Source organism: Helianthus annuus, chromosome 15 (genome assembly GCF_002127325.2).
Source record: "Helianthus annuus cultivar XRQ/B chromosome 15, HanXRQr2.0-SUNRISE, whole genome shotgun sequence".
Classification (NCBI taxonomy): Eukaryota; Viridiplantae; Streptophyta; class Magnoliopsida; order Asterales; family Asteraceae; genus Helianthus; species Helianthus annuus.
In genome coordinates, this window is record NC_035447.2 from 11280411 (window position 1) to 11297866 (window position 17456).

The following is a 17456-nucleotide window of genomic DNA, read 5'->3' on the forward strand; positions in this document are numbered from 1 at the left end:
TTTTGCGCCTATCAGTGTCAAGACTTGTATTTTTCATGCTTACTATTTAAATTCCTATCAGAATTCATTTTTTTTTTTTGTAGAAACGTTATTTCTTACCAAAACCGAAGTTTTAATTTAGCGTCTTCTCTTTAACCTTTGTCAATTATCCATACCGGGATATTGACAGTCCAAAATTTATTCTTTTTCAGTCTTTGACTTATGCGAGGATTCTCCATTTATTCCATCGCTTTGTCTTATTAACCCATAGGTTTTATCACTTAGTCTATGGGCTATTTTATTAGACCTTCACCTCTTTAAGGCGAGGTCCCTATAATCTATTTCTTTCTAGTTATGACTCGTGGGTCGTTTTAGTCTCTTAGACCTTTCCATTGTTTATAACCCCAAAGGTTAGGTTGATCATGTAGATCATTCCTTACTCATGTCATTCTTAAAATACATGTTTGGTGTCTAGGCATCCTGTTTTTGTTTAAAATCATTTATTTTCGCCTTGGTATTTTCTTTGACCTTGACCGTAGTCTAAGGCTACATTCGTTTCCTTTCGGAATTTTTTTTTCGACTTTATGACTTCTCAAGTCATTTATGCGTCGGGTTATCTTATGCTCACCATTATCCAGTTTACATACATTCGTATTTGATTATCTCCCATTACCGGACTCATTATTCTTTTACTTTTAACGCTACTATTATCCCGCTTGCGTTTACTCATGCCGTGCGCATGATATTATATTCGGCCCGTTCAACTTTAAAATAGTTGAACATAATTTATTCACAGTTTCTATTTACATTATCTTATCATCTTTTAGTTATGACCCAAAACCCGAGTCTTTTAACTTTCCATCCGAGTTCCCGTTTCTCGGTCTACGCATGTATTTAATTCTTACCCATCAACCGGGTGTTTTACCGAAGTCATTATTATTGCAACCCTCCCGGTATGCATTAAGACCTCGTTTCATTTTTATATTCCGAATTTGTCCTCAAGTTTGACGTTTTACAAAAACGACCCGTTTAGAGACATATTCGCATTTTCCGGGTTCGAGTGTAAGTACACTCCCTCCCAATGCATATCTTGATCATTCTACATGTTTATATTCTTCAGGTTCGAGTGTAAGTACACACCCTCCCAATACATGTCTACATCATTTTACATGTTTGCATTCTCCGGGTTCGAGTGTAAGTACACCCCCTCCCAGTGTATATCTTAATCGTTTTACATGTTTGCATTCTCCGGGTTCGAGTGTAAGTACACCCCCTCCCAATGCGTACCTTAATCATTTTACATGTTTCTTTGTCCCTTCTCTCGGGCTCATTATCCTAATATAATACGATTCTGTCACTCGGCTGTGCGTTTACATTATGATCAAATATTTTACTTATCTGATTCATTTGGGTACTTTTTAATTTGTCCCACTCACCCTGTCCTTACTACATCGGGTGTAAGCGTGTCCATCATAAAAAGTTCATGGTATCATGTGTTCACTACCTACTTGGCCAGAGTAGGCGATCAACACATGACATACATGACCCTTTTATAACTTTCACATCACGCCCCATGTAAGTAACACCTCTATTTATTTCTCTTGGAAACAATATCCCGGATAGATTTTTCTATCTGGGTGTTTCCAAGTTTTTAATCTACATATGCAACTTTCAATATCTACGTATTTGTTGCATATTACTATTTGTGCATTAAATTTAAAATGTGCACCTGGTAATGCTTGCCCTAACGGGCTTCTCTTGCCATTAGCCTTGTTCGCGATCGCTACGTGATTTAGGTCATTGGTGAGTATGTTCTACTTGTCGTACTTTGGACCGTTCCCCCGTCAAGTCCGCAATTTGTTAGACTCCCGCTATCTTTAGATGCGAGTGTCCTTCAACTAAAACATTTACAAGAGTTAATAATATCAACTTCAATAATCGCCCGTATTATAATACCAGGCTTTTTCTACTATACGCGTCAACGCGCGTATTTTCATCAACTATATCAATCATTTTAATTAGGGTAACGTGTATTACACGATAACCCTATGTGTTGTTTACAACACTTTAATACGCTAAACCATTAACATACTTGTACTTACCGGATTTGCGATCAAGCCTCGAACCGAACACTTTATTTCTTTTAACCTTGGGCTCTGATTACCAACTTGTAACACCCATAATAATTTTTAACATTTACTTAACATTAAAGTAAGCATTTTATATGAAAAATGCCACTTAACAAAAACTTTTACATCATAAGTATTTAAACATGTTTACAACATCCAAAACATCGTTAAAAGTGTTTACATAATCCACTTTTATTAAAAGAAAACTAGATCGAATGCGGAAGCTTCATTGAGAGGTGTGTTCGGTTCTTGCTCGTGGCTTGATCTTCATGCGGAAGGATATAACATTCACCTAGAATCAAAACCAACGAAAAGTTAGTTTTGATAGTTTATTTACAAGTTAATACAAGTCCCATGTGTCAAACAATTAAAATAACAAGGATTTGCAGGTTTTACGCCCGTCGCGTGCCGTAATCGAAACTATGCTCAAAAACGGATTCGATTAACTATGATATGCAAAATTCAACAAAAGTGACTGGGCTCTACTGTAAGTTACGGTAGCCACCGTAAGTTACGGTAGCCACTGGGCAAAACTGGTCTGCCGTAAGGCAGTAGAAAACTGCCGTAACAATTTATTCGCTACCGTAAGTTACGGTGGCTACCGTAACTTACGGTAGCTTTCAAACTTAACATCTGAATTCACAACTTAATAGGCTTTGAGCCCTTGGCTTTAAAATTCATTTTTAAAGACTTTTGACCTGTTCAAGTTTTTAAACCACAAACTTGTTTCTAATTAACCATTAAGCATACATCAACATGTTTATCTCAAAATCTTTAATTCGGGTTTGTAACTTTTATGAATTACGCGGCTAGTACCCAATCTATGCACATAATTCTTTTGACCTATTTCGAAGATTTAAACCTTTTAAGTTTAAATCTTTCCCCTTGGTTATGCACAATCTACTGTATACTTATCTATAACCCACAATATGCGTACCTGGTTCGGATAAACATATTGACCCGTTTTAATACCTTGTCTCAATAATCGCTAATTCATAGCATCGCTAATTCATAGGCCGATTTATCCTGTGTGCATAAAACTCCACAAACACTTATTAGTCGTTAATTGTTAAATGGTATCAACATTACCATTTGACCCGTTTGGTCTAAACGACCAAACATTTCGCGCTTATATTTGACTAGATCACCATTTTACCCTTTTTATTCGTTTAAGCTTCCTTAGAAAGTAGCCATTCAAAAACTCATTTTTATTTATGTCATCCCATGACCAAATTACTATTTCATCCATTTTTACCATTAAACATGGTTTTTCGTCTTTTGATACGTTCCGACCCGTATCTTTTCGTGTCAAAATCATATTTTGAATATAACCTTGTCGTATTTATAATCTATAAATAAATACATATCTTACGATAAAGGTGTAAGCTTTACTTACCTCGCATCCAAACTATGCCTTAGTTTTCCTTATTGATTTGTTTGACCCGCTTCATCCTCAAGCTTCCACCTAACTCGTTTAGCGTCAAACTAACATCATCATTCACAATGTGGTTAGATTAGTCATTAACTAATACGACTATTCCACCTTACGTATTTTCTATATCGAAATCATTATTCGACTTCGTCATTGGTTAATTTTAACTTTCTACTAGTTAACTACCTCTAATCATATGATACGTGAAATTAACTAAAATCTACATTATGATTAGATTCCGTATTATCACGTATCACCCCTAATTGAATCAATTAGGAAATTACGCGTTTCATTCATAGTTTCAACATATGAACATTGTGGGCATAATTTATAACATCAACAATCAAGTTTCGTATCACTGAAAATAGGCTGTTTTTGTTGACCTGTTTAACCTGTTTGCAAGTCTTCAAAAATTATGATTTTTTTATGTGGTGTACCACTCGGAGGGTTAGACCTTGTGTTAAAATTTCAAGATCTAACTCTTTACCAAAAATTCGTAAAAATTCATTAACTAAGCTGTAATCAGATTCGTCACTTCTGACTGCAGCTTACGTAAAAATTCATTTAAAATTCCTCGTTTATCCGATTGACGAAATTCCAATTGGAGATTTTTCTAATCAATTAAAACTTTATACAATACAAATTTGAGATCATAACTCAATTCCTAGATTGAGTTATGACATTCGTAATGGGCTGAAAATTCTGCCAGAAAACGCAGCTTGAATCTTTGATACGGAAAAATTCATAAAACGCTCAATTTTCGTCGAAAAAATGCGATTCCAGTGGGGTTTTAGAGATATTTCCTGGAATTACATTTTAGACTCAAGAAACACATGATTTTATCAGGTTTTGTCCAGGTTACAGCCAATACAAATCGGCTGTAAATTCTGATCAAGAATCGTTTGAATTCAGCTTTCAGTTTAAGCTTGTTCTTGACATCATAACACTATTTTTTTGCAATCAAACCCTAAAAACATCTCATACATGAATTTAGTATCAACAAAAACTTGAGCTAAGCTTGATTTCAACATATACTTGTCTAGGGTTTACTCCTAGACACTACTATGTTCCTATTCTATCCATATAACAAACATGCAACCATCAATTTCGAATTTTCTAAGATCACCCAGAAATTCAACTAGAGATTTCTCATGAAATTCACATACCTTATGACTCCTTTTTCAGTGGAGATCATTATTTCGTGCTCGGATTTCGTTTTGAAACAGAATTTGGCCTTCAATTTGGACAATTTGCATGAACTAGGGTTTGGTGGAGGATGTTTGGTCGCCCCCTGCGTTCTTGATCGAACCAGACACAAGTTTGGTGTTTTAAATTTTTGTTTTAATAATAATAGTTTCAAACTTAACACCTTTGGTCCCCAAACTATTATTAGGTTCTTATTTTAGGTGTTTTTAACCTTCTAACATATTACTGCAAGGCTTCTTTCTAACTAGGTTATTTTTATTCGTAGTTATTTTAATGGGTTCGGGAAAATTATAACCCGTTTCATTTTAAGTCCCGTTAACTCGGGCCTTATATATATACTTTGTTTCCTCAACAGCCTTTATTCCTTTTTATTTAATATTAGGTTTCTTTATTTAATCCCTAATATTTACCGGGTTAACTTCACCACTAACGGTACTTTACCCGTTCATAAATATTAACGTGGTTTGATTACCAAACCCGTTTTCGGGGTGTTACAAGTCTACCCCCCTTAAAGAGGTTTCGTCCCCGAAACCTTTCTCACGTACTTTATTAGTTTAGATCATCTGAACATTAGTTTTCGGTGATCACTTGAGCATTACCCGCATATAATAATCTTACCAAAAAGTATGGTAACATCTGTTTGGTTACTTATTGTCTACGTATCTCTTACGACATAATGCAACTTGAAATAACGTAATCTCGTTATTTCCACTAGTTTAGTTAACTTAGCGATATCCATCGCTTTCATATACTATCGAATTCTTTATGAATCCGTTACTTTGTCCCGTTTAAGGGTCTTTAGTGAAATCCTTCACTTTTAGCAACCAATTCTTTTGTTTTCAAATTTATTTATTGGATTCAGTTATACCGAATCCACTGCTTACAAGCAAACCAAATTTCTTGATCTGAATTGCTGACCTTAACCAGTCTCACTAACTAGACTTATTAGTCCAGTTACTTTCTACCGCTCGCTTGGTTATAATGTGATTCTACTTCACATTTTATTTCTTGACCGTGATCGTGTCACATCATGTTTAATTTATATCCACCTTTCATTTTCGAAAATATCACTTTTCGAATATATCGTTTTGCGCCTGTCAGTGTCAAGACTTGTATTTTTCATGCTTACTATTTAAATTCCTATCAGAATTCATTTTTTTTTGTAGAAACGTTATTTCTTACCAAAACCGAAGTTTTAATTTAGCGTCTTCTCTTTAACCTTTGTCAATTATCCATACCGGGATATTGACAGTCCAAAATTTATTCTTTTTCAGTCTTTGACTTATGCGAGGATTCTCCATTTATTTCATCGCTTTGTCTTATTAACCCATAGGTTTTATCACTTAGTCTATGAGCTATTTTATTAGACCTTCACCTCTTTAATGCGAGGTCCCTATAATCTATTTCTTTCTAGTTATGACTCGTGGGTCGTTTTAGTCTCTTAGACCTTTCCATTGTTTATAACCCCAAAGGTTAGGTTGATCATGTAGATCATTCCTTACTCATGTCATTCTTAAAATACATGTTTGGTGTCTAGGCATCCTGTTTTTGTTTAAAATCATTTATTTTCGCCTTGGTATTTTCTTTGGCCTTGACCGTAGTCTAAGGCTACATTCGTTTCCTTTCGGAATTTTTTTTTCGACTTTATGACTTCTCAAGTCATTTATGCGTCGGGTTATCTTATGCTCACCATTATCCAGTTTACATACATTCGTATTTGATTATCTCCCATTACCGGACTCATTATTCTTTTACTTTTAACGCTACTATTATCCCGCTTGCGTTTACTCATGCCGTGCGCATGATATTAGATTCGGCCCGTTCAACTTTAAAATAGTTGAACATAATTTATTCACAGTTTCTATTTACATTATCTTATCATCTTTTAGTTATGACCCAAAACCCGAGTCTTTTAACTTTCCATCTGAGTTCCCGTTTCTCGGTCTACGCATGTATTTAATTCTTACCCATCAACCGGGTGTTTTACCGAAGTCATTATTATTGCAACCCTCCCGGTATGCATTAAGACCTCGTTTCATTTTTATGTAAGAAATTCTTTAATTTCATTTTTACGATCTGGGTTTTTGATTTAGTCATTGCGTTTTACGATCTTGGCGGGGGTCCGGGGGCAGCGCCCCTGGTAGCAGGGTCCTAGGGGCGGCAGCCCCTGGCGGGGTCCAAGGGGCAGAGAGAACACTTTTTGTGTTTTAGAAAAAACACATTTTTTAACTGTTTTTAGTCATTGCGTTTTAGGTAAAACACATTTTTGAAGTGTTTTTAGTCATTGCGTTTTAGGTAAAACACATTTTTAGGTGTTTTCAGTCCATTGCGTTTTAGAGAGAACACTTTCATTTGTTTTTTTAGGCCATTGCGTTTTAGAAATGAGACATTTTTAAGTGTTTTCTGGCTATTGCGTTTTATAAATAAGACATTTTTTGTGTTTTTTGTGCATTGCATTTTAGGTAAAACACATTTTTATGTGTTTTCAGTCCATTGCGTTTTAGGTAAAAGACATTTTTATGTGTTTTCAGTCCATTGCGTTTTAGAAAACAGACATTTTTAAGTGTTTTCTAGCCATTGCGTTTTAGAAATAAGACATTTCTTTGTGTTTTTGGTGCATTGCGTTTTAGGTAAAACACATTTTTATGTGTTTTCAGTCCATTGCGTTTTAGAAAGTACACTTTCTTTTGTGTTTTTAGGCTATTGTGTTTTAGAAATAAGACATTTCTTTGTGTTTTCTGGCCATTGCGTTTTACAAACAAGACATTTTTTTGTGTTTTTTGGTGCATTGCGTTTTAGAAAAATATCATTTTTTAGGTTTTTTTTTCATTACGTTTTACGCAACTTGGTTTTTTTCATTGCGTTTTACGCAACTGGTTTTAGAAAAAAATTTTCGAAAATATAGCAATAGTATACTCGTTTTAAAGATAAAAAAACGCTCGTTTTTTTGGTGTAATTTTTATAAAAAAATAATGTCGTATGAAAGAGTTATTAACGTTTAAAAAATGGGGGGGAATTGGAGGAGAGAGAAACTATTGCTTTGTATTGACTAGAATGCCCTAAACAAACTCACGCGACTCTTTTCTTCCCTTCAATTTCTCATTTAATCTTAGCATTTGATTAACTAACTGGATGGTTAAGATTACTTTCTAGCATTCTTAGCCAAATAAACTTCTATTATATCCTAACCTACAAGCTATTGTAAAATATCAAACATCGCTTTACTTATAATTTGATAATACTTTTCTTTTTTGATATTTTAAAACAATTATCTAAAAAGAATTAATTATCTAATGTTGAATTTCTTGAAATTTTGTATTCGACTAAATAATGAGCATTTTTGGTTTCTTATGGTGGCTGCGTTTTGGGTTACCAACACTAACTAGGGTTAAGATGTTTACTCAAGGGTTTATAAGTTATTCTAAGATTATATGGTGTTGATTTTCTGACTATAAACGAACGTAAAGTGCGTGTATATATAAAATGTGTATCAAGTGGTGTCTTTTATATATATTTCATGTCGTCGGGGACTGTTAGGCTTAGAACTAGAGAAGAAGAATCTAGATAGAAGAAGGGTTTCACCAAGTCAAAGCTCAATTAGGCTTAGAACTAGAGAAGAAAAATCTAGAGAGAAGAAGGGTTTTACCAAGTCAAATCAAAGCTCAACCACTTTATTAAGAGTAAATTACATGGATATTCTTTGTGTGTTTTTTTAGGTTTGGATTTGGTCCTAGTTTTTTAAAAGTACACGGATGATTTTTGTGGTTTGTATTTTGTAACGAATTAAGTCCACAACCAATAAATCTAAAGGTTTCAGGAGGTCCAAGTTAGGGATTGAATGCGTTGCAAAGTGCAAAACACAACGACCATCCATGTACTTTTGGCAAAAATTGAGGACTAAATTCATTATAAAGTGCAAACCATCGGGACGATCCATGTACTTTTAGAAAGCTAGGGAAGAAATCCAAGATTTTTGATAACCATTGTGTACTTTACTCCTTTATTACCTTCATATACAAAAATTGTGGCGGCAACAGTTCTCTCTTTCTAATGGTGGAAAAGGGCGGCTCCCCTCTCCCCATTTTTTTTCTTTTTTGCGTTTTTCAAGATAATATAATTATAACTGAACAGAAATTGTCATTAAAAGTGCATATGATTAAGTACTTCTTAATGTTCTCTCTGGCATTCCTTTATTGGTCCAACCAATTTACGATTTTATCCCTGTTTTTAAGTTACGATTTTGTCATCAGTATAAAATTACGTTTCTGCCACCGGTTTAAAAAAAAATTATGCTTTTGCCTAAGCTAAAAATTACAATTTTGCCCATGGTTCAAAATTACGTTTTTGCCCTCGATTCAAAATTATGCTTTTGCCCCGTTTAATTTTATAGTTTTGCCATTAGTTTTTTTTTTCTCCGAGCCAATGCTTGGCACTTCCCCATTGGTCTAATCAAATTACGATTTTGCCCCGCTTAAATTTACAGTTTTGCCATAGGTTTTATTCTTTTTTCTTCTCCCAGCCAAATTACGATTTTGTCCTCAGCTCAAATTTATAGTTTTGCCCTTTTTTTCCCTGTCAAATTACGATTTTGCCCCTAGTTTAAAATTCGTTTTAGTGTTTTTTTTCTGACAAAACTATGGCATGTTTTGTTTTAATTGGTTGGCTCGATGTACTTTTTATTCGTGCTAACAGGTAGCTTCTCCATCGTTTTAGTTTTTTTTAGCAAAAGTGTGGTAGTGTTTTGTTTTAATTTGTTGACTCAATAAATTTTCTTTTTAGATCGTGTTATGAGTGGTATGTACAAGTAAGCGAAATACAGACGTACATGTTATGAGAGAGAAATATTCGGCTTATTGCCCCGCAACGCGGGCAGGGCAGAACCTAGTTAAATAACAATAATTACAACTTTGATCAATTACAACTAAGTCCCTAAATTATAAGGTTCAACTTACAAAATATTAAAAACCGCAATGACTAAATCAAAAACCCAGATCGTAACCTCAAGTTTAAAAAACGCGCATTGAACTAGTTTACCAGTCTAAACTTTTGATTATAAGGTTCCCTTACAAAATATTAAGAGGTTCCTTTAGAATTTTCTATATACCTGAACACTATAAATTATGAACCGAACGGGCTCCTATGAACCCCCCTAATTGCCTATAGATTCGCCCCTGATTCCGGGTCATTTCTAGGTTAGCTTTCAGCTGGTTAATCATAGCTTCCCGGTTTCTATGCAAATCTCCTACTGCAGCCATTTGTATGTCACCCGAAATACAAGGAATATTTAATGAGGGCTTAAGGCCATACTGCAGCCATTTGTATGTCACCCGAAATACAAGGAATATTTAATGAGGGCTTAAGGCCATATAGAGCTTCATATGGGTATTGGCATATAATATTTAGGGCTTTAATATTGAGTCAACGGGCCGATTTATCTCTATATATTGCAACCCTATTGAATGGAATACAATCATCCAAGTCTTTCACTATCTTACATGGTATTAGAGCCAGCGTAGGCTACCGTTTCCGCCGCGCCACACACAAATAACCAAACCCTAGCTAGCTGTCACCACTTGAGAAAAATTGTACACAAGGCGGAGTGTCGTCACTACCGTCGCCGCCCTGTCCAGCCATTGTTCGTTTTCCGTTTCTTCTTTTTTTTCGGTTTCTTGTTCAAATAAAGCTTCATTTACGATTCTAGATTCACCAGTGTTCATTCTTATGATCTCTTACCACACAGATGATTTTGCAACTCATCTTGTTGATTTTGCGTCTCCGTTAAGCCGCCCCTTGCCATTGTGCCGCCGTCGCTCATTAGACTGTTGTCTCCCGCCGCGCCGCCTGCATAATTATAATCCTCTGCCACCACTGCCGCACTGCCGTATTGGATGCCTCTTGTAGGATTACCAAATCACTTAAAATTTTGGAATGTCATTGAAGATTATGGATTGAAGTTTGCTGGAATTTTGGCAGAAGTTTTGACTTACAAGTTAAGGACCGAGATTGAAGCTAGTTTTGATTATTATAATTGTTTGTTTATGTTTATTATTGTTTTCCAGTTAGGTCGTTCGATTTTCTACCGCTCTGACTGCATGGAAGTATTGCTTATAATATTTAGGGTTTAAGTATTGAGCTCGCAGGCTGGTTTATCTCTATATATTGTAACCTAATTGAATGGAATACAATCATTTAAGTCTTTCAATATCTAACAATGGGGGCATTTTAATTGCAGAATGGTTGGTGGTATTGTATGACCATTGAGCTAGAGGTAACCATTTAGACCATTGTAAAGGTTGGTCCATAGACATACATCTAAGGTAATATTTAAGGCATTTGTTCAATACTTCAGTTTGCCCGCCTGATTGATGGTGACAGGCAATTGAAAGTGCTAGAGTTATCCCTTGTAATCGTATGGATTCCTGCCAAAAATGACTTAAGAATATAGGATCCATGTTTAATACTGTTGTAGTAGGATAACCATGAAGCTTGAAAATGTTATCCAAGAATACTTGAGCAATATGAGCAGCAGTAAAGGGAAGTTTTAGAGGAATGAAATGGCTATATTTGGTTAGCTTATCAACCACCACCAACACAGTAACTTTTCCATGACTTTTAGGAAGACCTGAGAAAAAGTTCTTAGAAATGTCACTTAAGATTGCTTTAGGAACATGTAATGGTTGTAACAGCCCAGGGGTAGAAATGATCTCATCCTTAGCCCTTTTACATATCGTACAGTCTTTAACAAATATGTGAACATCCTTAGAACATCCATTCTAGTAGAAAACTTCTTTTAGCCTAACTAAAGTAGCTTTGAATCAAGAGTGACCACCAACAGAAGAAGAGTGGCAATAAAAGATGATGTCATTTCTCTATTGATTGTCATTAGGAATAAGCAGCTTTGACTTTATTTTTAATGCATTACCATCCCATGTCTTAGTTTTAGAATTCTTCCATTACTGCATTTGAATGATCTGAGCAACTTTATCAGTCTGCCAAGCAGTTTATATGCCAAGCAGTTTGTATCCTTTACCATAGAATAGGATCAAGAGAACTAATAGCCATGTGTAATAGTGCCAAGTGCCAACCCTTGCACCCGAGATACAGCATTTGCCACCTTATTATCACAACCTTTTTTATAATAGATCTCATAATCATATCCTCGTAGTTTGGAGAAGCAAGTTTGTTGTAAAGGTGTAATTATCTTTTGAGATAACAAATGTTTCAAACTTCCTTGATTTGTCTTTAAAATGAAATACTTCACTATAAGATGAGGGGCCACTGTTTTAAAGCCAAGAGAATAGCTAAAAGTTCCTTTTCATATACAGATAAAGATTGTTGTCTTATAGAGAGAGCCTTCCTAATTAAAGAAATAATGCTTATCCTATATTAAGACTGCATCCAATTTTTGGCTGAGGCATCAGTTTCTATCACAAATACTTTTGAAAAATTCGGTAAAACTAGAATAAGGGCAGTACACAGAGCTGTTTTCAAGGCCTCAACGGGTTGTTGCGCCTCTTCATGCCACAAAAGGCATCTTTCTTGAGTAAATTAGTCATAGGCCCAAATGACATGATAAAACTTATGTAATACCCAACCAAAATAAGGAAACCTATTAAATGTTTAACATTAGTGGGAATTAACCGGTCTTGTATAGCTTTAGTCTTTTGAGGTTCTTGATGTGGTGCATAACACATCTATTTTCCTATATAGTTTGTATCATTTTTGTATAGTTTATTAGTTGATTTTAGTGGATTTTAGCTAGTACTTACAGTTGGTGTTTTAAAGGTGTTCGTGTGCAAAAGGAGTGAAAACGAGTCTAAATCATGAAGAAACGAGCACATGGGTGAAAACCTAAAGAAACAAGGAAAAACTAAGCATAACAGTGCGGCAAGGAAGAGCATGAACTTCAAACAGGCATATCTGGAGTTAGAAAATGAGTTACTGGGGCTTATAATATATCTATCTTGATTGTTTCGACGAGACAAATCCAAATATGAGGTTTGTGGGCCTTACTTCTAGGAGTACGGGCCCATTAAAAAGTTACGAGTCATACACAGCCCAAATTGGCCCACACATGTCACACTTTTAAATAGGGGTAATTTTGTAGAATAGTAAACAAGTTTTAAAAGTGTTAAAATTAGGTTACTCAAGTTTCAAAAGTGTTCCAATCAGGTCACTCAACATTCATTTTTTATTAAAATTAAGGGGTTTTTCATCCATTTCATAGGTAATCGTGGTTATGTGGATTTTTGTTTATTTTTTCCCTTTTATTTGATACTAACGTCGAGTGATGACGTGGATTTTAACTTGTTTTCTTTAAATTTTTAATGCAATTAAAGTGTTTTTAATTTTTTTAAATATAACTTCATATATTAAAATAATCCGACCGCAACATCTAATGCTCCATTTTTTCTTGACATATGGAAAAAAGGACATTACTCGATTTGAATTTTAAGTTATTTAATTGGGGCAAAAACGATACGAGTAACCTAATTAGAACACTTTTAAAACTTGGTTACTATTCTATAACATTTTTAAAAAATTGAATGGTATAAATAATTACTGAAAATTACTTTATTCCACTTTACACCAAACAACACAAAATACTTTCTTGCCCAGTTTTAAACCTTAGACTCCCGTTTAAGAGGCAATTGCCTCTACCAAATGGGTTACCCCACATTGGCATTATCACCACTAAACCGGGTGTATAGTCATCATATTCCTCCAATAAATATCACCACGTAATACCATTATATTAGTAAAACATATGTTTTAAACAACGCCAACTCCACAGCCATATTTAATACAAATAATGTGAATAATTACAACATGGATTAATTTAATATATCAACATACATACTTGTAACTAGCATGCCAATTATGATTCTCTTTCCACCTCCTAGATTTGAAACTACATATGAAAAAACACAGAGTTGGGATCTATGTCCTTGGGAAGTCTACGATGAGGTGGAAACTCCGCAAGTATGTTCCCTATGTGCTTTGCAACCTCTAGATAGAATGTGTACTTGTCAAATTCCATTGTTTTGCAATCTATCATCTGTTGTTGTTGTTGAATATTTGGTAATTTGTTAATAGCTTGCGATACAGTAGTGCTACAAAATGAAGCACAAAGCTTACAGTCTTTCTCTTTGAGAAAAGACTTCTGGAAAGTATTAGTCTTGAAAGTCCAACTGCCTGTATTCCAGTTCAAGTGATATAGGGGAAGAAATCTTTGTCCATAAACAGCTACAAATTCAATTGCAGCTAGAATGTATTCATATTCCTCATTAGACATGTAGTATGGAAAGCTTACTCTTGTCCAACCCACCTTTACTCCAATATAGCCCTACCAATGGAAATAGAGCAACAAATAAATAAATAAATAAAATATGACAAACTCATATGATTTTCTATTTTTATTATCTTTAGGTGGTATGGAGATTTTACATAGTTTTTGGTGAATTTTAGGAGATTGTCTTAATTCTATATACTCCACTAGTTGAACTAACATATGTGAATGGTGTTTTATGAGGATCCCTTAGTTGAACTCACGGATGTGAATAGACTTTATGTTGAAAAGTCAATACATGTTTTCCAACTCATCATGAAGTTTGAAAAACGTGCAACATCCGCAAGTGTAACTAGCAAATTCTCATAAACAACTAGTTCCAAAAGTTGACTAAAAAACCACAAGAACTTGTCCAAACTACCTTAAAAAAAGATCTATGTTTTCCTCTTTCCTTAGAGGACAAATCGTCATCACAAATCATAGTTTTGTAAAATTAAAAGGTATGGACGTTATGTGGAATATGTAATGTTAAAATTGCATATTTCATAATTTTTGTATAAAATATTTTACAAGAATATGAATAGGGCTGTCCAAAAAACTCGCGACTCGGTTTATAATCGAGCCGAGCCCGAGCTTGCCCTAGCTCGGCTCGGCTCATGAACAACCCTAAATGTGAAGAAATCTAGAAATATGACTTACCTTTTTGATTGCATCTTTCATTGTAAGTGAATGTACTTGGTCGATACCAAGCAAAAAATGACCATACGGTGCAGCACAAGCACAACCTCCTCGAGCTTGGATGCCAAAGAGGTCATTGAGAAGCTTAGCGACAAAAGTACCATTAAGAGGCTTGTCTCTCTTATTAGAGTTTGTAGTTGTGTGAACGAGGAAGGAGAGAATTCCTTGTCTCTCTACTTTGGTATTTCCCAACACCCATACGTTGGAAAGTTTCACAAGCCTCTCTAGCGCCCTTTCAACGTAGTCTTGTTCTCTCTTGGCAATAACTTCACATTTGATGTATTCTTTAACTTGGAAGGCTAATGCTGCTTTTACCCGTTGAATAATTTGTGGTGTCCCAGCATCTTCCCTTTCTTCAATGTCATTAATGTATAGTGTGTCCTACAATATCATGCATAAAACCTCATATTTTTATTAAAAAATTACACTTTTAGTTTCATCGAAGAATGGCATAGCGGTCCAAGGTGTTGGACAAACAGGATTAGTTTAGTAGTAGAATTATAAAGTGTGTAAATTATCGTTCTAAATAATAATACCTGTTCATCGAAGAAATTAACGTAGTTAATGGTCCCACCTCCGCAGGTCGAAGGGGGAGCATATTTCAGCTGGTATAAGGCCTTGTTCATCAGAAGAATCCCTGGTGATCCAGGTCCGCCAAGAAACTTGTGTGGGCTTAAGGTTATGGCATCATAGCCATCAATAGCACCCGATCTTATGTCAATCTCCACGTATGGGCCACTTTTATGCATTCAACATTAATGTATCAGTCGGTTTCACATCTAACATAATTTGGTTATTACATATATATTGTGCAAATTAGTACCTTGCTGCAAAATCAAAGCATGCGAAGGCTCCAAACTCGTGAAGCAAGCGAGCTAACGAACGCGTATCAGAACAAATTCCAGTAACATTACTACAAGCAGAGAATGAACCGAGCATGGGGCGGCCAGTGCCTTGATAAAACTCTAGACGCGCCTTCAAATCATCGATGTCAATCATTCCTTCTTTGTCTAGACCGATCTCTATTACTTCTGCTAGGCTTTGCCTCCAGGAAAGGAGGTTGGAGTGGTGTTCATAAGGACCAACAAAAACTACCCATCTTTCTTCACTTCCTATACATGTGTTCAATATTTTCTCTTTCAAGATTGATGGAACAGCAATTCCCAACACTTCTTGAAGCCGTTTTATAGCGGCTGTAGTGCCTGATCCACAGAAAAGGAGTGCATCATGTTGGGTTCCTCCTAAGCATTTCTTCACAAATTCAGTTGCCTCATGGAGCATTTTCATCGTCCTATCGCCAACATAGTTGTCAGATGTGTGAGTGTTCCCTGAAAATTAATCAACACCATAGCCACATCAAATATGTTGTCAGAAAATTTGGGTTTTATAGTTCGTGAGAAATGCGTAGTAAATGTGTCAGAATTCGAGACGGTTTTTTTTGCTTAGAAATTTTTCATAGGAACTCAACCAGCTTTCTTGTAGTGCATACAATCCAAATCACTTTCTATCATTTTATGTAATAAGGTTACCGTAGAAGGGAAGAAGATTCTGGATGATATATTCTTCAATGTAACGAAGACAACGGCCTGAGGCTGTATGATCTGCATACGTAAGTTTACGCGATCCAAACGGAGTCTGAATCTCAGCCAACCCGCCTATGATTTGTGATCGCAGCCACCTTAGTTTTGCTTCAACACACGTATCACTCTTTGGTGCGTCTCTGTCAACGATCCCATCGCTAAGCAGCATACTATATTCATTAATCTTTCTTGCGAGTTGCTTTTGTTGTTCCACCATATTCTCTTTGGTATATTGCACCGGTGACATTGTATCTATAAGATAAGGGTATTTATAGAGGTTTGTTACTTGTGGGAATGACAAACCGGAGGTGTAGGTCAAATCATTATAACGCTGAACGTTGACACATATAAATATTATAATACAACATGTGACATTATAGATTTTTATTAAAAGTTATTTATACTTTTGTAGAAAATCCTGTAAGGTATGTATTCTTACACGATTTTCAACAAACGTATGAATAACTTTTAATAATGACTAAAATCTATAATGTTTATACTTTTAACTTAGATGCATGTGACACATTCAAAAAAATTGAAAGGAGAAACTTTATTAAAATATACTGGTTCTAGCTCATAAGTTGGTCTATTGGTTAATCACTTGTTTTCTCTTCTTAAGATCTTAAATTCAACTCTTACTAGCATCACTTTGAAGGACATTGATGGTGGCAATAAAGTTTAGAACTAGGCCTCTTTAGAGGTCGCCAGTTCAAAACCGAGCCGAACCAGGTTTTACCGTAATGGGCCTTCCGGCGGGCGGGTTTCCCCGCAACTGGTGGCTCGGGTATGCATCCAACTCTGACTATTATGGAGGAGGGAATGCGTTTGCCTGTTTAACGGCATCTCAGGATGCCTATCCAGTGATTTAGTTAGTCGTTCATAAAATTTAAAACACCGACCCAAGCAATAGTAAGGGAGATAAAACAATCGACACAAACCAGATTACAGTTTACATCAATCCAATATATAACATATTTACATAATTACATCATATTTAAAAACTATACCGCATCTTCCATAAAATTCTTTTGTGTTTCAACTCGTTCTTCAACTATAAGAAGCCGTATGACTTTACATCTTCCTTCTTTTTTCAATTTTTAAGG

At 35.3% G+C, this 17456-nt stretch overlaps 1 protein-coding gene across 1 annotated transcript; it reads right to left on the reverse strand.

The window, feature by feature from the left end:
• Nucleotides 1–13532: 13532 nt before the first annotated feature.
• LOC110910627 (probable cysteine desulfurase) lies at nucleotides 13533–16600 on the reverse strand. The gene is made up of 5 exons (XM_022155246.2): nucleotides 16303–16600; nucleotides 15597–16101; nucleotides 15310–15511; nucleotides 14735–15154; nucleotides 13533–14092 (listed from the first exon to the last, which is right to left on the reverse strand). The coding sequence occupies exons 1-5, from the start codon at nucleotides 16598–16600 to the stop codon at nucleotides 13658–13660; spliced, it is 1860 nt and encodes a 619-aa protein (XP_022010938.1). The 3' UTR covers nucleotides 13533–13657.
• Between the last annotated feature and the right edge of the window lie 856 nt (nucleotides 16601–17456).